Source organism: Poecile atricapillus, chromosome 14, assembly GCF_030490865.1.
Source record: "Poecile atricapillus isolate bPoeAtr1 chromosome 14, bPoeAtr1.hap1, whole genome shotgun sequence".
NCBI classification, from domain to species: domain Eukaryota; kingdom Metazoa; phylum Chordata; class Aves; order Passeriformes; family Paridae; genus Poecile; species Poecile atricapillus.
The window spans coordinates 16,535,306-16,560,356 of record NC_081262.1 but is presented as its reverse complement, the minus strand read 5'-3'; the positions used below and the strand labels follow the sequence as shown (position 1 = coordinate 16,560,356).

Below are 25,051 nucleotides of genomic sequence, written 5' to 3'. Positions count from 1 at the left end.
GAGCCATTAGGCGATTTGGCACGGGGCCAGCCGTCCCCAATGGATCCGGGAGGACTGGCTGGCGAGTTACTGCTGTTCAGAAAGTCGTAAGGAACAAACGGAGAATCTTCCAGCCTAAAACCACTTGAAATAGCACCTGATAAAAAAAAATAAATAAAAAAAAAAGCAGTTAAATATTTTTTCATGGGCGGTTTTTATATCCCTATATAAATACATATATAAAATCATGCCCTCGTAAATCATTCATGAAATATATAGCAGCACGCTGTCCTCTTGTGATGCCAAGTTATATTGGAGATGTATAACTCAAAATGAAATATGTCTGAGTAATTCAGGAGCAATCTCCCATGAAATCCCTTCACTAAAACAGTACATATATTCAAAGTAACATGCATTCAGTTCAAGTAAAATATTAATTCCAGAGGTAGGAGCATTCTGTGGGACCCCACTTGACTAAGGGGGCTCTGTGGTGGGAGAGCTCTTGAAAGAACCAGCTACATGTGAAGGATCTTTAGCTACTGCAAAGCTCTGCAGATTCTACTCCTATTCTGGGGAGGCAAAACCTTAATTTTAAAAATTGCTGGAGACAGAAAGGAATGGTTTAGAAGTTATCAGACAGTTCTGCTACAGTTCTGAGGGAACCAGGGATCCCACGATACAGAAATTCCTAGCTCTGGTCAGCAAACATTGCCTACAGGTAAAGCAACAGCAGCAGTGGGATGGGTTCAGCAGGGCAGCTGCAGGGAATGGCCACTACAGGCACCAGAGGCAGCTCAGAGCAGCAAAGCAGCTGATGCACCTAAAAATACCCCGACAATCTGAGACTGAGCGGTAACAGGAGACTGGGGACATTTAAAACTATCTTTAGACAGAGAATCTTGGGCTATAGACTCGAATTTTAATTGGATGAGATTTCAAGCAACTGAAACAGTTGAAATGTCATATGAATCTTGGTTACTGGAATGAAACATGAAGCAACCAAGTTCACCTCCTCTAAAACTAATGACAGCAATGGTACTAGCCCTTCTAAGCTCTCCCCAGTTTTAGAATGCAAACATAGACATTCATAACCAAAACCTGTCAGTAAAAATGTCAGCCATGCCCAGAATGTGGTAAATCCCCCAAAATCACCTTAGGACAGAAGGGTGGTGGGGGAGAAAACTTGAAAACCAAGCTTTTGGTTAAAGAATATATGAAGCACTCCACTAAAGATTAAGGTAAAGCTAGTAGCAACAGTCCCACTTACAGAAAATTCTGGTTCAAAAATGAATTCTGTAGAATGTATCTACTAATCTCATCACAAGACCATTCTGTGAGCAGAGTCAGCAAAGCTGAGGCTGCTGTGGTAGACAAGCAGCACGTTGGCACAGACAACACAACACAAGCTGTGACACAGGAGTTATAACCACAGCCCAAACACTGCAAACCTGCACTGACACCCAGATCCTCACAGGCTGATGTGCCTGCCACAAGTGCTGCTCAAGGCCATGCTGAACATACCATGTTTGCTGGAGTTTTGATCTAAGGATGTGTTCATCGAAATGCTGTCGACTGTAGTCCATTTCCTCAGCCGAGATTGTGGCTCTTTAATACTGCTCATATCCAGGTTTACATTCAAGTTTGAGTTCATTCCTGAAAGCAAACAGAGCTGATGAGACACAGCCCAAACTTCTCCTTCTGCTCACCACCACTGCTGTCCCAGAAAGCACTGAAGAGCACATTACCATGGTTATGTCATGCTTCCAAGTCTCTGGTTCTGAGGAACATTCTAGCACTTAAACCAGGGAACTCTCTGCACACAGAAGCTAAGCTGAGCAATGCAAAGCACTCCCAAATTCTCAGCTCATGTCCTCATGCAAAAATGTCAGTGGAAGAAGACATTAGGAAGTTAAGAGAAGCTAAAATGTAAATACCTGAAATATGGGGCAAACAGAACTAGCCTTGACCCACTAGCTGTGGTCTGTACTTCCAGATGTTTCTCTGCCAGAGAATCAAGACAATGCCAACCCAAATCAACTCAAATACCTGGGAGAACCAGCTCCTCTGAGCTTGGGCATCGTACTCACAGTTTTGACCCTGGCATGCCCACTCCCTTTCCAAGTCTGTAAGAATCCTGAACTCACAACTACCTTTGGAGAAGCTGCAGAGACCAGACCTCTGAGACAAGGGGTAGAAAGACCCCAAGCTGGCAGAGGGGCAATCTGTGACCAGGTCAATGCCAGCCCAAAGCAGGCACAGCTCTGCCACTGCTCTGTATGGGAGATGAGTGATGGATACCAGCACCTGGACATAATCTGTAATTTAAATATTCCTCTCAGAAGTAATTTTTTGTATTCTACTGTGGAAGACCTTATATTAGTTATATCAGTAATACTGTGAGTTACAGTATACTCAACATTAGTTTATCAGTTATAGTCACTATTTGCCAGATAAAGGTTGTTTTTATTAACAGAAATACTTAATTCTATAATGAATTGGGATGTGACTGCAGAACTGGTTAGGGAGAGAAAAGGATGCTCTGGCCCCCAATCCCTGTTTTGGGTGAGCATCTAGTGAATCTTGACAAATCCCTTCCCTGGAATGGAAACAGGACCTCCTTGCTTTCCTTGCTGACTCTGTTATGAGAACATGGAGAAAACATCAAACCCACAGGATTTTCCAGGAGACAGCTGGGCAAAGTGGGCTCCCTCTCACATGACTGTACCACCACACTGTGCACTGGGAGGTGACACCAGCTTCCCTCTGAACTCAGTTCCTCAGGGGAAGAAATCCCAGTGACATGCTATTCCTACCCTCAAACCTTTAGGTGAGGACTGAGTGTGGCTCTGTGTACTTGCATCACTGTACACAGGGACCCCAAACAACTCCTGTGTGTCCTGGGGCAGACTCCTGAGGGTTCTCAAAGCAACCTCACACGTCCTGCAGGCTCCTGAGACCTGGCCATGACTCATGTAAGAAAGCAGCTATGGAGCAGTATACAATTCCAGCTCAAGGAATGAAACACAAAGGAGCCTGGTCTGGGCAGGATGCAATCCCTCAGCACAGAGAAAGTGAAATATGCCCTTCCTTAGAACTAACACAGTGTCTCCAATAGCTAAAAAACTTCCTTTGTATGCCTTGCCCTTTGAATGAAAGCAGAACTGGACACTGATGCCAATCATCACCAGCAGCTCTGAAGCAGCAGCCTGGACTTGAGGCTGGCCACAAGCCACCCCCCAGTGTGGCACTGTCCTGGCCAGTGCCACTCTGCCTGCAAGCACAGGGACTCAGCTGCACGGCCAGGAAAAACTTCTCTGCAGAGGCCAATGAGAATGCAAAGGCAATCAGCCCAACAGAAATGACCCAGTTAGAATAAAAGAGAAGAAAAGCAAAATGAAGGGGAGGAAAGAAATGGGGGTAAGGGAACAGAGGTAAATGGTAAACAGTTGTAGTACGATAGCATTAGAAAGGGACCTAAAGTAAGAAGAAAATATACAAGCCTGGAATTTCTGAAGTAGAAATTGGACAGAAGCCTGAAAACGTAGGGAGAAAAAAACAGGAGATGTTTGCATTTATAAATGTTCAGACATTTTGTCTAATGAGACAACAATTCTTTAAAAATGCAAAGCCAAAATCTTTCTTTCCTGGACAAAACCACTAACAGGCAAAGTGACAGTTTGTTCTACCTTTGCAATTCCAGAGCCATTGAAAGCGTTTCTGAAATCCCAAAAAATGTGTCTACATCAGTGGATTCTTTTCATGGATTCTACTTCTTAAAGTCCTTTAGCTCCTGGAATCAGGACTTTGTATCACCCTGGGGGTCCAGGGGACAAAAGGAGCACTAAAAGGAGCTTGTCATTCCTCAGGACTGCAAAGTACTCTGCACTGAGACACGAACACTCACTGGGAATGAGTGTACTTGGGGAAAAGTCATTTGGTGAAGAAGGGTAACCCCACACAGAATTACCACTTCCACTAAAACGGGAAGTACTGACAGGGTTACAGTCATTTTCCAGGAGGAGGCAAGGGGGAAAGCGGGGCTGTGTGTCACACAAACACTGGCTGACTGCAGGGCACCCACCTATAGGGAAGCTGCTGAATGCATTGATTGGTGAGGGCCCTTTCTGCAGCTCAGGAGTAGCGTGGGGTATGACATTCTCAAGGAAGGATTTCATGGAGGGCTGATGGAGTGACTGCTGTTGAGAGGGTGGAGTTTGCTGCTTCATTAACAGGTTTGGATCAAGCTGACGGGACTGTTGCATCATCTGTTGCTGCATACTAAGAGATCGACCCTTAAAAAAAACAGAGCATCAATGAGCAAAAGCTTTTCCATGTTTTGAGAAAGAGAATGAAAAGCACCTCTTTACCCTGTGCATCTTGCACAGCCAAACCCCAGCACCCAGTCCCTCCTTCAGAGCCTGTCAAACTCCGTCCACCCCTGCACACTTCAGGAGGAGTCACAGCAAGAAAAGCAGCTCGGGATGAAAAGCAGTTCTCAGGAGAGTCTGAGAAGTGAAGATGAAGAGGTTTCCTCACCTGCTGCTCCTGCTGCTGCCGACCCCCAGAAGGCACGCTCCTCTGAGGCTGCGCCTTCTGCTGCTGAGCCAACAGCCGCTGCGAGACAGGGGTGGGCGGTTTAGGAACAGGACACTGACACCACGCTCACCCTGGCACACACCACAGCCAGCAACCAGCCTGGCTAGCTTACCTGTAACTGGGAGATCTGAGAAAGCTGGTTTAACTGGGACAGTTGATTCAACATGGCTACCTGTTGTGGGCCAAAAAGTGGGCTCAGGCCACCGCTGTTTGGTGCATACTTCAGTAATGATACTGGAACCTGCAACACACACCAGGGCCAAAGGTGACTGCAACGGGTTTACTCAGCCCAGAACACGCAGAATACTATAACCTCTGCTCAACAGATGCCTGGTTTCATCAAGCTAAATATGTTCCCAAATATTTACAGAATAAATATCAGCAACATCAACAAACAAGGAGCAATTTTCTGAAAGCAGCATTTAGATAGTTTATACACAGAGTGTTTTCTGTATCACTTACCTGAGGGGATAGTAATGGAGGAGGCACTTGAGCACGTGGATTAGGCTGAGATGAATTAAGAGGTTGTGCTGGAGGCTGCTGCATGCTCCTGGGCTGTGCTGCTATATTCCCAACACCAAACACACTGGGATTGCCATTCTGGGGAAAGGATGGGCAGTCGGTGACAATAAACCTCTTCTGCCGCTTCTCCCACCCCACACACTTCAATTACAAGTTAAACACATCAATCACACAGGCAGCTACAATGTTATATCATTAAATGCTGTCAAGTAACATGCCAAGGATACACACACAGCCTTACCTGTCTAACAGAATTCAAGCTTTGCATACCCAGCCCTGCTAGGGAGCCCAGGGCTTGGTTAGGTAGTGCATTATTTGAAGGGGGAAGCTTCATGTTTTGATTGGACATAAACTGCATGTTTTGGGACTCGTCTGCTACAATGCCATCCTGATGGGACAGACAAACCGAGGCACAACAACCAGCCAGCAAGCAAGCAGAAGGGAGAAACCATGGCAGGAGCAGAAGGGAAGAGTCACAGGACAGTCCAGCACCAGCAGGAAATAGGCAGAAAACAAAAGAGATCAGGTTAGTCATTGGCACCAGGAAGGGCTACAGAAAGTGCTTAGTACAATGTATCAGTGAGTTCAAAAGAACAGATCTAGCTCCTGGATTGACCAGGCAGCCCTCACTCCCCCCTGCACCACCTGCAGAAGGCTCAGGAGCAGGCAGGAGCTCGGGAGGCAGAGCACCAGGAGCCCAGCAGTGAGACACAACGCACCTTATCGAAGTAAGGACCGCGATCCATGGAAGACTCTTTGGGAATTTGGGGACGAGAACCAGGGCCTTTTCCAACCACACGATTGTAATCTCCCACGCCCAGGCCGTGCTTGTCCATCTCCATCCGCTTGTCCTGCAGTAACCCTGGGGACAGACAGGGGTGGCTCAGCACCCTGGGGCCCCTCAGCCACAGCAGCAGCAGCGTGCCTGGGGACAGCTGAGCTGGCACTGCCCTCGGGCAGGACACCCAAAAACAAACACCCCCTTCCTCAGCTCTGCACTCGCTGGGCTTTACTGAGAAGGGAAAGGAAACCCCACGAACCAACAGCCACAGAAAACTGAGGCATGGAATCTGCACTGACAGATTTTGCAATGCTTCACACAAATATTAATCTCGTCTTTCTCTTAAAACCAAGAATGTGTAATTGTTTAAACTCGCAACAATTTAAATATCAGGCTTGCCACTAATACTGAAATCTAAAACTCAAAGAACAATTCCTTTACTGAAAAGACTAGGAGCCCCAAAGTGAAAAAAAACAATTCTGAAGTGGAAGAAGGAGAGTAACTACAGTAAAAACTACAATGCTGCAATTTAGTTAAACATTCTACCATCATAGTATACTGTTATTAATGTCACAAGAATTATACCATCTCTTATTTGCTAAAGAAATCCTAACAGTGAATGGAACCAAATAAACTGTAACTGCTCCCAAGTAATTTTGCACACAGGTTTAAATGTTTCTAAAATAATTGTTCAGCATTAATTAATTAACTGTGGTTCAGATCTAAAATAATTGTTCAGCATTTAGTTTTTAGAACTGAACATGTGTTTCCAAGAATGAACCCAATGAGCCAGTGTGGGATTTGGAATGTTTCTGATCATACTCACTGGAGGTGCCTGGAGGGCAATCAAGAGATTTATATTATAAGAAACAAACCCACCACACCCTGAAAGCATTCTCTCGTGTCAGTTTAACACATATAAATATGAATAAGCTTAGTTTGATACGTGGCCAATATTCCTATAGCAACCAGGTGATTCTGTGTGCAGCATTACTCACACACACAAATACTTTTCTCTACAAGGACATAGTTTTTCTTTAGGGCAATATATACTTAACTGTATATAGCTATATATACTACATATAATTTTTAAAATGTAATTTACAGAAGGATATAAGGTAAAAGAGAGTATAGAAGGAAAAACAATAAAAACCAACTACTGTTCTTACCTCCAGACATGTCCATCTTATTGCTCTGTATGGTTTCTTCTGGTGATTCTCTCTGAAGTAGTAAAATAAATCACAATTATTTAACAATAATATTTTTAAGATAAAACAAAGAGATTCCTGCACACTATTATAGTTCGAAACTGCAGAAGAGAAAAATCAAGACAATCAGATGCTATTTTAAAGCATTTCCTCCCTTCAGTTGCTATCCAGTCAAGAAAAGGCTCCCTCACCACAACTCCTATGTAAATGCAATAAAGCATCAGGCTATGGGATGAATAGCTGGGTAGTGGTTACAAAAGCACTTTTCATCAATAAAGAGGTCTTTTTGTAATGAGAATGCACAGAAAAGGGATGGGTGACAGGGGAGACAAACACAAGTAAAAAGAAAACCACGATAAAGATGAACACTTGGCAATGGAGCATTTCAATGTCTGTGCATTGTAACAAGCCCTGTGGAAAGGCAGCAAAGCCAGACAAATACTTACTGAAAAACTGAGATTTGTGAATTGCTTAATGAATGGATTGATCCATGTTTCATCTTGCTTATTTCCACCTTTCATTATTCCCTTAAAAACAGAAAGGAATTCCTGTGATACTCAGATCCTACTTTAATTACATCACAAAGTGTTAAGAATGGAAATTAAAGTGTAATGTGTAAGTGCAGTAATCCCTTCTGACTTAAGCTTTCAGAAATGACAGCAAGCCTTGCCCCAAGCTGCTCCTCACCTTTGTGGGCATTTTTTTCATGTAGGGTGGCCAGTTTAATGCTGGGTTAGCTTCTTGTGAGGAACTGCTGTTCCACATTCCAATCTCAACATCCTCCTCTTCCTCCCAGCTGGTCTGACGACTGCCAGTCAATGGCATATCATCTCCACACCAACTATCTTGCATAGATTTAGGCCCTGGTGGTGAAAAAAGCCCAGCAGTGAACATTTCAGCAGCAGCTTCACCAAACAGCTCGATGCCTAGTGCAAGGTAAAAACCCCAGAAACACATGAAGCTTCCACAGAGGTATTTCCCCCTTCTCAAAGCCACTGAGAGCACTCACCAGGTTTATTTGGAGGCTGCTGCCCAAGAGAAGCGTTTCCCCATCCAGAGGTGCCTCCTGCATCGCTGACAGGCTCTCCCCAGCTCGTACCAGTGTCCATGGGCTTGCCCCACGCTGAAGTCCCGTTATCTACAGTAGTGGCTGGAGCAGAAGGCTCTCCCCAACCTTTGCAAAGCACGGGGAGTTATTGGCATCGTTTTGAACAGGATTTTAAAGCTACCTAAAGAGACTCAAGTGTTTTGCCTTTTCTATATCCTTAACATACATTAGAAAGCATGTAAGCACATATTTCCATTTTGTGTGAGGGTCATTGTTACAGCTGCAAGCTGTTCCATTAATAAAATTAATCACAAAAATACAAATTTGTATTTATAGAATTGCATTCTGATAATACAAATGTCTAAGATATTAAGCTAAGAGCTGCTTGTTACACATAAGTGACCCCATCTGGCACTCGGAAAAGAGAGAGAGTACAAAATACTTCCTACACCCCATTAAGTTCCTCTCCAAAATTGTTATTCACTGCTCATGAAGCTACAAGACCAGAAAGTCTGATACCAAATCCTTATAAACCCATCAGCCTTCATTCCATCCTGCAGAAGTTCAACATTCCTTTTTTTTGAAGGCTCATTGGCAAAATTAAATTTTAGCTGCTTTAGAATCATTTAGGAAAATATTTCAATCCTCAGATACTATTTTAAGTATTTTCTCTGTGTTCCCATTCCCCAGAACTCAAGCAGAGCTGTTTAGACCTTATTACCACAGTTATTTAAAACTAGAGCAGATCTTCCAATCTGCACAAAAATATCAATGCTCTGTGACAATGCTGATTATTCCTTTAATAAACAGAAACTAGACTTCATTGCCACTTTGCCCTTTCTACTTTGAAACTAAAATATTGTTCTAAGAAGCAAGACTAAAAAAGTGCTTTGTAATTGATAGAAAACAGAAATTTGGGTAAAAGCCAGGCTTACCAGAACCCGAACTGCTCTCCTTGCTAGACATGGCACTTGAAGACAGTAGCTGCGGATGTACCTGTGCTTGCTGGTCTGAACTGCTGCTACTGTTAGGGACATTTTTATTCCACATATTCACATTTTTGTAGTTGTATTTGCTTGGATCACCCCAAGCAGAAGTTCCATCATCAATCTCCATCTTCCTGCGTATGGATTCGGGGGATGGCTCCTCCCAGCCCGTGGGCTCTTCCTCCTTTGCCGGGGCTGGCATTGGCCCCCCCAGCCAGCCGGACCCCGGGGGTTTGTTCGTGGCAGACGGGGCTCCCCAAGAGCCAACATCTTGTTTGTTCCACTCAGGAGAGTTGATTGGCTTCGATGAGTCCCCCCAGACTTGAGGCTGATTGGATTTTGGAGGGTCTCCCCAGCCCTGGCTCTGATTAGACTTCGCAGGCTCATCCCATCCTGAAGAGTTGTTTGGGGTTACATTATTGCCTCCCCAAGAAACAGAATTTGATTTACCCGGCTCATTCCAACCAGACACCGACCTGTCGCTGTTGCTGCCTCCAGAACTGGATTTCTTTGCCTCACCCCAGTGGTTGCTTCTAGAGTTTTCACCCCAGCTATCACCAGCAGACACTGCCCAACCCTGGCTGGCCTTCTGTCCATCTCCCCATCCCTGCTTCATCTTCGGTGTGTCATTCCAGGATGATTTTTCCTCTTTGCCACTCCCCCACGATTGATTGCTCTTGACCATTACTGTAGCAGCAGAATCTTCTTCCCACCCCCCTTGGCTGTTTGACCCTTTGGAGTCTCCCCACCTTGTAGCAGACTTTGGATCTCCCCACCCCGATACAGATGAGGTATCGTTATTATTAGGGCTAGGTCTATCCACACACCCCCCTGAGCTGGAAGTCTGTGCCACAGAGCCCCCCCAGGCCTCTGTCCCATTGTCAGTTTTTCTTTCGCCCCTCGGTGATGTTTCGGTATCCCAGGCAGTGTTCTGTTTGATTGGAGTCTGTCCCCAACCAGAGTTGGAAAGGACACGTGGATCTAAGTCAGTTCTGTTCACTATGCTTTGGAGTAACGTGTGCTGGTCAACTTTCCTCCTCTCTCGGTTCTGGCCTTCCGTAGCTGCTCTGTCCTCATGGCACCCGGTGCTCTCCGAGCTCCCCTCGCTGTCCCCCGTACCTGTTTTGGCCCATGTGCTGCTCTGCTCAGCCATCTGGGAGGCAGCAGAACTCTGGCTGTTGAGATCATCCTCCTCAGTAGACTTCCATCCATTTGTAAACTTCCTGCTGTTTCCATTCATACCTTCATTGGAATGCTGATTGCTGGGCAGTTTGCTCCATTCCCCGTTGGAAATGTTGGTGCCAGTGCTTTGTGCAGGGTTGCCCCATCCTCTTCTGCTCCCTCCAGCACTCGCACCATTCCCGTTTCCCCAGGGCACGTTCTGGGAGTTGACTGTCCCTGCCTCCCACACCCCTCCGCCTTTATTCCCGCTGACTTGAAAGTTAGTGCTGCCAGGCCCGCTCCCGGCCGGCTGCATTAGAGTTGCATTCACAGTGTCACCATTAGCTTGGCTGTTTGGGCCTGGACATTTGTCTCCAGAGTAACTAGAGCCATAGGCACCCCAGGTAGTACCATAAGAGCCGCCGGTTTTGGCCTCACCGTTGCTCAGGTGAGAGATGGAAGTGCCGTTTGCCACTGGAGAGGCCTGAATCTGAGAATGATTCATTGTGCTCACGCGCCAGGCCCCGGGCCCTGCAGTGTTGGGCAGTTCGTTCAGCTGCACCGAACCAGCAGAGTTTGGTAAACTAGAGGTCATAAAGTTAGTAGTGTTATTTGGTCCATTCATTTCAGTGTTAAGGTTTTGAGGTTGCCCACTGAATGAAACATTCCTTGTACCATTTACTTCAGAATCACAACTTTCCTGAAGGCTTCCCCAGGAACCGTGGGCTGAGCCACCCACTTTTGAGTTAATACTCTGGCTGTTGGCCATCTGACCTATGGTACTGCACTGAATGCTTGTGCCAGGACTCCCACTCCCCACGGACCCTTTCAGGGCATGTCCACTGTTCTCCAACACGGACCAGGCACCATGGTTGCCATTTGAATTCAAAGTGCTTGGATTTAACCCTCCATTTGATGAAGAGTTTATGGTGCCCCAAGCATTCATTCTATTGTTGCTACTTTCAGATTTGCTGTCAGGAGCATCCACAGAAACTTGACATGTGCTTATTATGGACCCATGGGACAACCCCCACGGCCCACTAATACTTCCATTGCCCACATTATTGCTGTTGCTACCAACCACAAACTTATTCTGAGACCCATGTCCGATGCCATTGCGAATGCCATCGCCTTCTCCGCCTGTGCTCCCTGAAGCCATGATAACGAGGTTCCGCTCCGACCCAGAGCTGGAGGCAGAGTCAGTGTCCATACATTCTGAAGTCAGCTCTGGGTCACTGCCAGTGATTGATGGCCATGCTTCTTTGTCAGAGCCGTCTACAATAACTTTATCCCAGTTTGTGCTGGAGTCACTATTTGAAGAGACTGGTCCCCAGTGAGAATTTTCATAATGGGATCCTAGACCACTGTGGTTCAGATCTAAAATGAAGAAGGAAAGCCCAAGAGTATTATTATGAGTTTAGTATTATTACTTCATTAAGCAGAAGAGGGGGAAAAAAAGTATAAAGATATTAAGCCAGGAATTATTTTGCTTATTATTTTGTTTCTGTTAAAACTACAGTCATGAAAAGTGACAGAGAAAGCTCTAAGTACAACTGCCCAAAGGCTGCCACGCACAACACAGAGCACCTCTCAGCATGCAGAGATGCTCTCACAAAAACCTCAAAAACTTTAGACTCCTAAAGGTCTTTTTCTTCCAGAGAAACATTTTTTTAAAGACTACTCTGTATCACCATAGACAAAGTATTTTCTAAAACACAGAAATGCCTATTAAAAATCACAATACTAAATAAAACCCGAGAGCACACGGAAAGGCAGAAATTGCAAGAGGACATGGCCCTGGCCCAGCAGTACCAGCTGCTGTGTGACAGCAGCCAGGGAACACACACCTTCCCACTCCCGTTACAGACACCGTGAGAGAGCCTTCAGTACAAGTTAGTCAAGATATTTTCTTTTATACAACACCAGCTTGGCACAAAAAGCACAAGACCCATCTGAAGTTCTGCTTTCAGAATGACACACAAGTCTATTTTAAATTAATTTTTAATCAATATCAATATTACTCATCCTACAGTGAAACAGAACCGAGTCCAAGACCCCGGCTCCCAGAGGTGGAGCAGGGATTGCCCACTGCTCCTCAGCACCTGGCAGTCAGCTGAGCTTCACCTGGTAAATCACGGTGAGAAACAAGGATGGTGGCTCAGCAGTTTGGAACAGGAGGAGTGGGGCAGGCAGGCAGACACAGTGCTGTGATAGTGTCTGGCAGCTCCACAGTCCTGGAGAGCCACCACTGTCCTGCAGAATCAGGATTCAGCTGAGTAACCCAGAACCTGACGTTGGTGTGGCGCTGCAAGAACTCTGTCACGTCTGAGCAACTGCCCAACAAACCCCAAGGTTTCAACTCTCACCCTGGCATTTTAAAAAAGGCCATTTAACCTGTACTAAGGGACTGATCAAAGAGCTGAGTGCACACTTGGGAGCGAGAGAACCAACGGCACAGAACAAGATCCTGAATCACACAAACATCACCCCAGTAACAGCATCCCTTTTAACAGCAACACCAAGGCACACAGATGGCAAACAGCCTGCATTCCACACAGAGAAATACAGGTTAGGACTACAAGTCAGAGGGAAATGGTAAAACAAACTCTAATTTGCACAGCAGTAGAATACATAAAGAAAGCTTGTATTTATTAAAATTCTGTTACCCTAATTTAGCTGCGACGCAGTTTGTGCAGAGCCAATCCACCAGCAGCACGCAGTGATTAACTTCCACTCAGCTGACTTTCTCCCATTACAGACAGAACTACTTAGACCAAGTCTTTCTCCTGGACATAAACATGTTAGTGATGTCTAGCATGAGCCACTGCTCTGGAACATTCCTACCTGAACCTCGTCAACTCATGAATTTCAGAGGCTAAGGATACAAACACTGAACAAGCAGATATTAGTTCTGACTTTTTGTATCTGGCAGAGACCACAAAACACCCTCAAAACTGAAAAATGACACGTGACAACACACTGCATTTGGTGCACAGCTCAAGGAGCCAGAACACCTACTCTTGCTTTTCTTCCCAAAACTATTTAAAGTTGCAACTGAACTTTTGCTGCTTAAATCCTTGACAAAGAAAAGATTTACACAAACCCGAGTTTCTTAAAATTCTGTAATCTGCTAAGATTGCTTTCAGTAATTTTTAATTTAATGCTTTCCAGCTATGAGTTATCCTGCAGGAAACATTTGCAAAGAACTGTTATTTATTTAAAAAGCAGTTTGTCATCACATGGGCTAAAATAAACAGGATTCAGAAGCGTAAATTGAGAAATACCTGAATCTTGCACCCTCTGCCTCCTTTTCCTGCTCCAGCACACCTGGCACCCCCAGACTGTCAATACCATACCTTGCCAATCACTGCACCTTTGGGCCTTATGAACAAACACATTTCAGTAAATACAGTCCTGAGCTTTCAGCAAGCAATCAAGACATGGTTTCCTCCAGTGTGACATATCTCTGATAGGAAGCACAAGCTTGCACAGATTATTCAATACCATAAAGAGGCAAGTCAGCATGGAAGCATAAACGTAAAAAAAAACCCAATATTTTAATGCTAAGGTGACAAAAACTCTTAGTATGAATTCTGACTTAATTAGAAAATTAAAAATGGTAAACCAAATTAGTATGCAATGGCACAGAGAAAGTATACTGCAATCATTCACACACCCATGCCAATGAAAAGCATAAGCTAAAGAATAAAAATAAAAATAATAATTAAAAAATCAGACAAAATTGTGTGAAACACGTAACTACCACAAACACGTAGTGCAAAAGCAGGTGAGATGGAAGTAGCTAACCTGACTGGTTAGGGGAGTGGCTCACCAAGTCCCGAATGGGAGGCATGCCTACAAAAAAAAGCGAGAAAATCACAGAAGTGTTACTTCAGCAAATGAGAGAACAGTCCCCAAAGCACTCACTGCTGCAAACCCAGTCCTTAGACCCCTTTTCCAGGACAGGTTTATCTCAGAGCCAGCTCAGTCTCACTGTCTGCTCTGAATCACGTTCCCCACACAGGGAGCAGGGACAACAAACAGCCTGGGGCTGTGCAAATTAGCAGTTCTGCTGCTTTTATGACACATTCCCATTACGACCTACTTGTTACACATTTGGCATTTAATGAACCAATTTAACATGTCCTTAAAAGTTTGATTTATACAAAAAAGAGGAAGAATTTATAGTCAGTGAAACCAAAACCAGTTTATTTTGGACTGTGCTGATTAAGAAGTTGAGTGGTCAGCCCTGAAGCTCCAGCAAGTGCCTCTGCCCTCTATGAACAGCAGATTTGCTCCACCTCCAAGTGAGAACTCTGCTGCCTGACTGAGCAAACAGCAACATCTGAGTATGGCCCAACGCTGGTTTAACCCAAGCACGTACATAACATCCATCATTTGCCCTCTTTCACATCCTCCTCCTCCCCTGAGCCACACTGGCACTGTACAGAATCAAACTTCATCTTTCAAACTCACCAATTTTACAGCTGGAGACCACAACTGTTACACTGAAGGCAACGTTCCCCATATGAATCCAACCCTCACCACTACTAACTCCAAATGCCATCACTACTACCTGCCCCCTTCTTCCCTGACTCCTCCAAGGGCTGAGAAGCACCCCCAGGTCACAGGAGGGACCTTTTGTTCCCAAAGGCTCTGGCTGGGCACAGCTCTGTGGCTGTGCTGTGAGATGCACCAGGATAAAGGCAGATGGGAGGAATCCAAACTGGAGCCCTGCCAGGAGCCCGGTGCTGCTCTCCTGCTCTGCTCTAGCCACAGTCGTAAGCAATTACTGCTGGAAATCCTTCAGTTCATGATTTAAATAATTTCATCGTGGAACAACCACCTGCTTATTCCAAGGTGTTCCAGAGCAAAGCCCAGGGCACCCACCAACCCTTCCTTTCATGTGGAGTTTGCACATGGGGCACTTCAGTGAAGACAACAACTAAACTGGGTATCAAAGTGTCCTGATAAAGAGCCACTTAGGGAGATTTCTTAAAATAACTGTCTCGGCACTGGCCTGGATCTGTTGCAGAAGCACTACGAGACATGAGCTTCATTTATGTGTCTTTACTAAAACAATATGCCAAATGTCCTAAAAACAGCAGGAAAAAACCCAGCCCAGAAGGCCTGTCCCTTCTCCAGCTTTAGACAAAGCACATTGATTTGTGTCTCCAAACAGGAGATAACTGTTCACACAAAACACAAGTAAAGAGACGGGGTTTAGACCACTGATACAATTAAAAAATTTTCCAATACAAATGACTTAAAATCTTAGTGAGCCCAGGGCAATTGGACTTTAAATTCAGCAGTATCTGCCTGCATTACCTGGCTTTTACAATGCACCTACCAAACCATTCCAACCACAGCTGGAACTGGGGAGAGATCCTTTCAGGAATTACACACAAACCCACAGCCATTCCCAATTCCAGCAATTCTGATTTCAACACTTGAAGCCACAGTTTTTCTTTTAGCCCTAAAATACAGATCAATCCCAGCAGCCACTAATTTAACCCCAGAGTCAATGGATGCTGTCTGTGCAAGCGACCCACAGATCTGTCAAATCTCATGGGATTTTTGATTCCAGAGGTAACCAGGGGAGTACCTGGAGTTGCTGGTGGAGGCTGAAAGAGGAAGTAGGGAGAGTGACTGAAACTGAGACAGGCAAATGACAAAACAGCATTTCCTTTCAGATACAAAGGTGTCAGAACACATCAGGCCCTGCTGGACAGGGCCTCCTCCACCTCACCAGCAACGCCTCAGACCAGAGCTTGAAACCGGGACAGAAATCCAGCACAGGAAATTATCTGCCTTTCCATTAGGGAAGAACAGCACAACACATCCAAGGCAGCCATTATTCCTGGTTATTCTAGGGAAAGAGACTTCCAGGCACACACAAGGCACCAAGAAAGGAGGCCTGAGTGCCCAGACTCAGATGGCAGCTCTGAGCTTTCCCAGGACACAGGGAACACCAGGAACAGAGCTCTGCCAGGAGCTACAGGCAGCACAGACATTTTCCTAAGGTGACAAAGTGATCTGGCCAACCCTTCTCTCCCTGAAGGATCCTGAACCTCCCTGGCTCCAGCCTGGTGTGCAGACACACCATCCAAATAATGGGGGCATTACCCAGAGCACACACCTGCCCCACACCCCAGTACAGCACTGGGACATGCTGGCAGTGCCCAGCTGCTGTGTCCAGCCACACCAGCACAAAACCGAGAAAAACTGAGCAAACCTGGGAAAAATGCAGTACACAAATGGGAATCCAGCTAATTAAATACTGGGATGATGTTCATGGCAGAAGTACAACGGAGAACAGTACACAAATCCTCTGCGTACAACTGGGAGACTTACTGTGCTGTATAAGCAGTAATACTTCTTAAATCAGTTTATGTGTGAATATTTATTTAAATCACTGTCTCATGTAAATCACCTTGCTACACAACTTCACCAGTAGAGTACACACATTGCAGGAAAAGCTTCATCAAATGTCACTATGGACAGGAACAACATCATACAGGTGAAGCAAAGAAAATAAGCTACTTAAAAGTTACCTATTGCAATGGTAAAGAGTTCTATCAGTATGCTACAGAAATAATACTGGAAGGTAATATGGGAAACATTCCTCAAGGACTCATGGATACACTGCCTCCAGTGCTTTGTTTACTTTCATTTTAAATCCTGCTTCTTCAAGATGCAGTCATCAGAATAGCTCAAAATTTAACTCAAACTTGAAATATCATGGCTATTTTCAGGGTTTTATTACTTTTTTCTTTTTTTTTTTTTTGCTAAAGGGGCTGAGAGTCACATCTTTTGTAGTCTGTGAAACACTAATTTTGAGAAACACTGGGAATTCAGTAAGGTCACAGAAGAAACTATTTGTGGAAAAAATTACATCATCCCTGCTACAGGCACATCAAAATATAAATACAAGTATAAAAATAAGAAAGTATTAAGCATTGGCATGCATTAATACCAAATCCCTTTGAAAAGCCAGATCCCTCACAGAAAGTCACTTTTTTCCATACAAAAATGGAACTACACTAATGTCCTGTAAAACTAACTGGACTGCATGTTAGTGCAGTCGCTGAACAGCACATCCTACACATGTAACAGGCAAGTTCACCTGGCTTAAAAGGCTATTTGAAGGAATGCATAACAAGCCAAAATAACAAAAGATGACTGAACTTAAATAGCAGGAAAGGTAAAAGTGGATCCATTCTGTAATACAACCAAACTTCAGCTGAAAAAACTGAGAAAAATTCTGACCTGACAATAAAAGACAATTCTGATATCCTGAACAAGCTGTACCCTGGCTTGTTCATACTCCAGGTATGAAGTTAGAAATGAAAGCCAAGTCTCAAGGTGCTGCTCAGAATCACATAAAGAAATGTGCTGGAAGGGGCTTTGAAGACCACTCAGTTCCACTGCCATGGCAGGGACACCTCCCACTGTCCCAGGCTGCTCCCAGCCCTGTCCAGCCTGGCCTTGGGCACTGCCAGGGATCCAGGGGCAGCCCCAGCTGCTCTGGGCACCTGTGCCAGGGCCTGCCCACCCTCACAGGAAGGAATTCCTTCCCAATATCCCATCCAACTCTGTCCTCTGGCAGTGGGATGCCATTCCCTGTGTCCTGTCATCCCATTCCTTGTAAACATTCTCTCTCTATCCTTCCTGTAGGCTCCCTTCATGTACTGGAAGGCAAAAATTAGATCAGCCCTGGTCTCTTCTCCAGGTGAACATTCCCAGCTCTCTCAGCCTTTCCTCCCAGCAGAGCTGCTCCATCCCTCTGCTAATCCTGGTGTCTCCTCTGGGCTCTCTCCAGCAGCTCCAGGTGCTCCCTGTGCTGGGGCCCAGGGCTGGGGCAGCTCTGCAGGTGGGGTCTCACCTGAATGGGGCAGAATTCCTCCCTCCCCTGCTGCCCAGGCTGTGGCATCAGCCCATCTCTGGGATGGCTCCTAAAGACCCATCCTTATGGGACGTGTCTACCAAAGCTGGACGCTACAAAGGTGCTTTGTGCCACGACCACGCTTGGGTGGATGCTGAGGACAAGGACTGGGGATCTGCAGCACAGCAGAGATCACACTGGAATCACCACCTGCTCCAACCCTGCTGTGTCTGCCATTCACTGCTGCCAACAGCCAGCAACCCAGACAGGGGCTGCAGCTTCAGCGTGGAACCTGCCCAGAGAGGCCAAAACCATCCTGCAACATTCACTGTCAAGCTCAGACACAGGAAGGGATCTCCTCATGCTACAGCTTGCAGTGGAAGTTTAAATAACGTTGGCTGAAAGGTTCCCCTGATAACTGAATTTAAGCTACTCGATTTTAGCTGAAGGAAAACAAGGTACCTGCCCTCACCTGGCTGTTTTTTGCTGCTGTTGGGCACTTCTCCGTTGGTCACGGGCTGGTTATTGGTGCCAGTGCTGCCTCCTGACTGGCCGTTTAACACTTTGGGAGTGGATCCCAGGTTTGCAGCTATCACTGGTAACTGCTGCCCTCGTTTCAGAAGCTGTTTCTGTTCCTGGTGTCGGAATCGCGGTGGTACTTCCCGAGGAGGGTATCGAGGCAAGGGCTGCTGCTGGCTGCTGGCTGGGGCCCGCTTGGCATTATTAGTAGTGCTGGTTCCTGTGGAAGTGCCGTTGGAGGTGACAGGCTGGGGCTGGCTTACACTTGTCTTGGTTTGTTCTGGCACTACCCCCACCCCCAGGAAAAAGAAAGTGGGACAAAGTTATTCATGTGAACAGCAACTTAAAAAACTGAAGACTAAGTCAATGTTATTAGAGGTGTTTATATATGATGTAATGGCAGCATTTCTTCTGATTTAAGCTGTAACTCATCCCCAAGGAAAAGCTCTGTTATCCCTCAATTCATGGCACAGACCTGGAAGCAGGAATATGCCTTGCTATCACTCCTAACCAAGTTATCTCAGTTGCAGTTTGCTGCTAATAACCAGCTTTCTACAGCCTCTTGCTGACAAATCAGCACCACGCAGTTTATTTCAACATTTACCCTTGTTTTAGAAAATGCTTAACTATTAAAAAATTAGGTTTCCCCTTTAAGTATTACCCATAGAAAACTGCTCTGGCCTGGCCCAGAAAGAACAAGGGGCAAACAGGACCTACAGGACATGGTGCTAAGGCCTCCCTGCTTTAAGGAGCCCAACATCCAAAGGGAGAGGTCCTCGTGCCCTCGGGTGACTGCTGCCAGCAGGAGTGGCTGCCAGCACAGGACACTGCTGGCACTGGGGAAAGGCCAAGTGTGCAACTGCAACTCCAAATGATCTCAGCCCCGGCCAGGACAGGGGAAGGTCAAAGCATGGGCAGAGGAGGTCACAGGGAACAGCAAAGGCACAGTGCCAGCCCCACAGCCCACCCCGGCAGGTGCAGGGCCAGGGAGGCACTCGAGCTCCTGCTGTGACTCTGCTGCTACTGCCATCCCTCCCTCACAGTATCGCTATGTTAATGTGCTTTTCAAATTTCTTGGATGAGATATCCATAAAGTGTCTTAATATTTATTGTGCAACGTCCCAGGATACCTCAATACTCAACCATGACCTCCCTCAGCACCAGGATAATGTTATTACATGACTGAGAATGTAGCTTTCAGGGGGCTTTTAAAATCTTTTAAATATGTTTGAAGACCATTTTATCATTGACTTTCAGGAACAGAGTCATGGGAATACAACAAAAAATAAAAACAAACTCAAGCTTTTGTTTAAGGAATCAATTTGAATGTTGTCAGAGCTACTTATGATATAATTTCTGTTTATTCCTACTTTACGTATTCAAAAAAAAAAAAAGAAATAGAAGCCTTTAGAATAAAAAGTCACTGAAGAATCAGCATCAGAGTTGTGTTTTAATGGAATAATGCATTTTGGCTGCTTAAGGGAAGCAGAAAAGAAACACTTTGGAGACTTCCTTGTTTGACAAACAGGCAGGCAGAAGTCTCAGGGTGAGGACACCCAAGTTCAGCTGCCCCTCCCAGGGCCCCCAGCTCCATCTCAGGCACAGCAGGGACCAGCTCTCCCAGCTCACAGCTGACTGGAGAGGGACAGAGTTAAGGAGAGGAAGGGCCAGGACACAACTCCATTTATTGTCCAGAACACAGGGAACAGAAGGTATTGAAAAGCTATTAAACTGGGAAGTTGATAAAGATCACAAGCACCACTTCTGATTTCCTCAATTTAAGCTGTTCCCTACATTAAGAGAAGGCAACTGATTCTTTGCAAAGTATTTTGATGTACATAATGAGACAACAAATTGTGATTCTGACTTCTGGTTCAAAACTGAACTTCACAAATAGGAAATAATACTAAACAAATCTATTTCATTTGGTGCTTCTAAAATTTCTTGCATTATAAATAAAGTAACTGAAAGTGACTAAGCCCTGAAGGGGGGGGAGAGCTGCTACTTGAGCACATTGCTGAGAATTTGTTGACAATTTAATGCAGAAAGACTTTGCACTTTCCTGCAGTCCAGGTACTGTAGCAAGCTCTGAAATTAAAACACATTTGTTCACACTCCATGATGTGTGTAACCAGTGCCAAAACCATAACTTTTGGGGCTGTCCCTGTGCCTCCTGCCCCAGCTGATTCCATGGATGACCCTTTACAGCCTGGAGCACAGCTGAGCCGAGCTGAGCTGACAGGGACACACAGAAACCCTTCCTGCAGCCATCAGAGCAGGACACACACACTCCTTCAGCCTCTGGCACACACTGTTCCAGCTCTTCCTCCTTCCACGGCCGCCTTAAGCAGAAAACACACCTCACTTGAAGAGATTTTAATGTGACATCCAGCAGCCAGTTCCATGGTCAGAGTCACTTCTCCTTCCCTGCCACTTCCACTGCTCCTCTGGGGTAAAGTGAAATAATTTCCATCTGACATTCCCTGGGCACCCAGACAGAGCTGCCAACAGCATGCCCAGGGCAGCCCTGACACTTCACTTTCCTAATTAAAGCTACTTTAAGACCAAGAGTGTTAGAACAGACCCCAGCGGACCTGCAGGAACTCAAATCGCTTTTGACTATCAAGGAGTGCAACAAATAAACAAGGTACTTGCTGCCCAGCCAGCCCTAAGGCACAGCACCAACAGCACTTCTCTAACAGCTTATGAATATTAGATTTCACATACATTCTAAACATTTGTTTCCTTAGCAGATATGGCAATTCTATCTGCTATGATATCAAAATTGTATAACAAATTTGCCAGGCTAGGCTACAGAATATGCAGAGTCCACAATTATATGCTAATTTTCAACTGAAATTATCCAAAGTACAACAGAATTCCCTTGCCTTTGCTTCCCCCAGAACCACAGAGTAAGTTTTAAGCTACAAAATTCACCCTGTCCAACATTTTCTGCTCCACAACTTCTCAGAAGACTAAATAACACATTAATATTCCAATATGGCTACTATGAATTCCAGCACCCCTAAATCGTTCTCTTAGTATTTTAATTTGCTCTAAACAAGTTGCTCGTTAATAAAAGTTTGTTCTACACAGCAGTATTTTATTTTAAATTGTATTAAGGCAGAGAGCTAATATTAACAGACTTACAGTTTATCACAGTTAATTGACTAGCAACAGCAAGTTTACAGAAACCAGTATTAAAAATTACAGATTTTCATAAAGAACAAACCTGCTACAAACCCTCAGAGCAGGGGATGGTGGAGTTACAGTTTACAGAGAGATTCCAAAGAAAGACGCTTCCAACTTGTGTTGCTTTCCCACTCTGCAGATTTCATTAGAAAATGGAGGAGAAGCATGGTGTCATTTTACTGCTCCAGGAGCTGCCTGCCAACTCCTCCTGGAGCAGGGGCCCAGGGACTCGCACTCCCCCTCCAATAAAAAAATGGCAGCTGCTCCAGTAACTTTAATGCGGATGGAAAACAGTTTCTGCCTCGCACAAAAGCAGCGCGGAGAGGTGAAATGCTGTCCCAAAGAGCAGCTCCGGGCCGGCAGGGGAAGGTAAGGCTCGTTCCCCCTGGAGCTGCCGCCCGGCCCTCACGGCACGGCCCTCACGGCACGGCCCGCGGCGCCGGAACGCTCAAGGGCAAACGGAGCGACTCTGCCTGTCGAGCTCACACACACGGAGGAGATGGAGTGCTAGAATTTTCGTGCTGGAAAAATGGCCGCAGCTGTGAGCTCGGAGCTGCTCTGGAAAATCTCTCCGTGTTTGCCAAGGCTTTAACCCCTGCGGATCCGCACGGAGGTGAGCGCGGCCCTGCCGCGGGCCCGGCCCCCGCGCTCCCCCGGTCACCGCCGGGATTCGGGAGCCGCCAGGAGACTTTTCCCGAGCGGGAAAAGCACAGTCAAAGCCAAGCCAAAACCCCGACAAAACCCAGCAGCGATTGTGTCGTCGGGCCATTCGGCTTCGCGGAGAAGAACAAGCGTAAGAAGTTTCCAAGGTGGGAAATATGAGTCAAAGATTTCGATTCCACACCCAGCTATTTTTAGAGCACTTTCCGTTCCAGCGGGCAATTCAGTTTCCTCTGCTCTGCAATGCAAGTGGCACTCTCTGGGCTGCTGCCCCAGCTCCGGGTTCATATACTCATGGATATATATATATATTCATATATTCATGGATATATTCCATGGTGTGCAAGGGGCACGGCAGCCCCAGTGAGCTCCCAGGCTGGAGCAGCAGGCACAGCCCAACTCAAACCTCCTCCTCCTCCTCCTCCTCCTCACACAGCCCTTCTTTCCTTCAGCGAGGGCTTCATCAGCTCTGCCCGGGGCCAGCACGCTGCCTGCAGAGCTCTGGGCTAGAGGAAATTCAGGATAAATGCACTGACCTGCCTGGCTCTAACAGCACTGACTTTAAACAGCAAAAATGACATATTTTGCCATGCTAGAAGGAACGCCACAACTGACAATTCTAAAGTATTTTCAACAAATAGTAACTCCAATTATACTTATTTTTTCCTAGAATACCCAAGAGCACTGGGAAGGCACATGATGTTCCTGCTGCTGCACAAACAGATAAACTTTCCACTTAGCAACTAACTAATAGACTTGCCTCTAACTCTCCCAACCTCCTCTTCCCTCCCTCAATAAAACCAGCTGGACCAAACCAGGCAGGTCAGAATCCCTGAAATCCAAAGGAACGCCACATGTGCGTTTTTAACTGCAATACTGTGGCATTTAAATGCTGCTGGTACCAGAAACCTTGTTGTTAGCATCTTTTTCATTACTTCCATTACTTGTGTTGCTTTCCCACTCTGCAGATTTCATTACAGAAAAATCCCCAGCTCCATGAATTTCCTTGAAGGGTCTTGTCCTTTCACATGAACACTGGGAGCTGCTTCAGCTGGTACAACAGCAATTTCTTTCTTAGCTAAAACAACAGTTTGGAGCTGTCCAAACTACACTTAAAACCAAGACATACCATCCCTCCCCACTCCCAGCACTTAACCAGCTTCTTTTCTGAAAGAGACACATAATTCTGAATTATTTAGAGATCCTATACTCTTGTATTTTATCTTCAGCTCATGCACAAAATAAATTATTTAAGACATTAACGTGATGGAAACTTGGAAACTAATGAAACATTAATTTGCATTCTGAATACAAGGAGGCAAAACTGGTGAAACAAGGCAAGAGCCATGGGCAACACAAGCTTCCCATTTTGTTCCTATAGAAACTGTAGCAAAAAGTTGTGTATCTGCATCTCATGATGTCTTTTATTCCACAGCACTGCCTGTTTATGTTTCTCTGACAACTCTAAATTCCTGATGAACTTTACGAAATACCCTTTAAATAATAACATAATTAAGTTGGAACTTAACACTTCCATTAGTGAATGTTAAGCCTCAAAGCAGAAAAAAAAATAATAATAAAAAAATTTTAATTACTTTGTCCTTCAGAAGAAAGACATTTTCATTCCATGTGAAGATTCCCATTGGGTAGTCTCCCAAGCAGAATTCCTGCCCTCCTGGTTCATGCTATTTTTATCCATCTGCTTGTGCAGCCTCGGCCCTGATGTGACACCAGTGCAGCCCAAGCACACGGGTCAAATGGGCACTCCAAGTGCTTGTTATTATGCAGCAAAGTATTTTATCACTTGCCTTCTTCACTGTCTTTTCAGACATATTTTATCACTTCAGAATAGACCCAGACATTTTCATAATTCTTTAAATCTGGTCTATTATCCTAGAAGCCTTATGGCACGAGTGTACAGAAGAAAGCCGACCCTTAGCCTGTACTTCAAACACAGTTCCATGCACTGCTTGAAAAAGGGCATGCTAAAAAAAATTATAATATTTATTAATTATAATAGTCTTCCAGCAATTTTATTAATTATTCTGTCCTGTGCCCAAAGACATTGGAACTCCCAATGGATTTCAGTGGCCAGAGGGTGGGATCCCTGGTCAGCCTGATGCAGCTCAGAGGATGGTGGGACACACACAACAGCAGCTTCCATCGCTGCCAGCGGCCCCAGGAATGCTGCAGACCCTCCTGCAGCTCACTCAAGGCTCTGGCAGCTCCCTCTGCCTCCAGCAATCCCTTTTTCAAAACCAACCCCTCAGCCTCCCCAGGCAGCAGAACTTCCCACTCTCAGCAGCACAGCCGCCCTTGCTCCCTCCCCACAGTATCCTCACATGCTAAAAATCCACTGGTTCTCCTCAATCCAGGTATTTTTCCCATTTAAACACACCCACCAGAGTACACACTGCACTTAGAAATGCCAGACCTTCTGTCTGTCCTGGACAAGCTGCCTGCTCCACGCCCTGCACATCCCAGCTGGGCTGTTCCTTGTGCTTCCCTGCCTCT

At 45.6% G+C, this 25,051-nt stretch overlaps 1 protein-coding gene across 11 annotated transcripts in view; it reads right to left on the bottom strand.

Annotated features, from left to right (window-relative positions):
* TNRC6A (trinucleotide repeat containing adaptor 6A) overlaps positions 1-25,051 on the bottom strand; it is a 43,728-nt gene that overhangs the window by 5,404 nt on the left and 13,273 nt on the right. For 3 of the 11 annotated variants that reach the window (XM_058850173.1, XM_058850175.1, XM_058850172.1), the window contains 16 exons: positions 18,639-18,971; positions 14,089-14,136; positions 9,070-11,658; positions 8,096-8,260; positions 7,774-7,949; positions 7,533-7,613; positions 7,048-7,099; positions 5,817-5,959; positions 5,339-5,485; positions 5,038-5,175; positions 4,688-4,816; positions 4,516-4,593; positions 4,061-4,271; positions 3,480-3,512; positions 1,501-1,632; positions 1-136 (listed from right to left, as the gene is read on the bottom strand). The exon at positions 1-136 is cut by the window's left edge and continues 23 nt beyond it. In XM_058850173.1, coding sequence (XP_058706156.1) covers positions 1-136; positions 1,501-1,632; positions 3,480-3,512; positions 4,061-4,271; positions 4,516-4,593; positions 4,688-4,816; positions 5,038-5,175; positions 5,339-5,485; positions 5,817-5,959; positions 7,048-7,099; positions 7,533-7,613; positions 7,774-7,949; positions 8,096-8,260; positions 9,070-11,658; positions 14,089-14,136; positions 18,639-18,971 — 4,591 coding nt within the window. The remainder of the gene's footprint in view (positions 137-1,500; positions 1,633-3,479; positions 3,513-4,060; positions 4,272-4,515; positions 4,594-4,687; positions 4,817-5,037; positions 5,176-5,338; positions 5,486-5,816; positions 5,960-7,047; positions 7,100-7,532; positions 7,614-7,773; positions 7,950-8,095; positions 8,261-9,069; positions 11,659-14,088; positions 14,137-18,638; positions 18,972-25,051) is intronic. The other 8 variants (XM_058850174.1, XM_058850177.1, XM_058850178.1 and 5 more) reach the window with 7 other exon arrangements.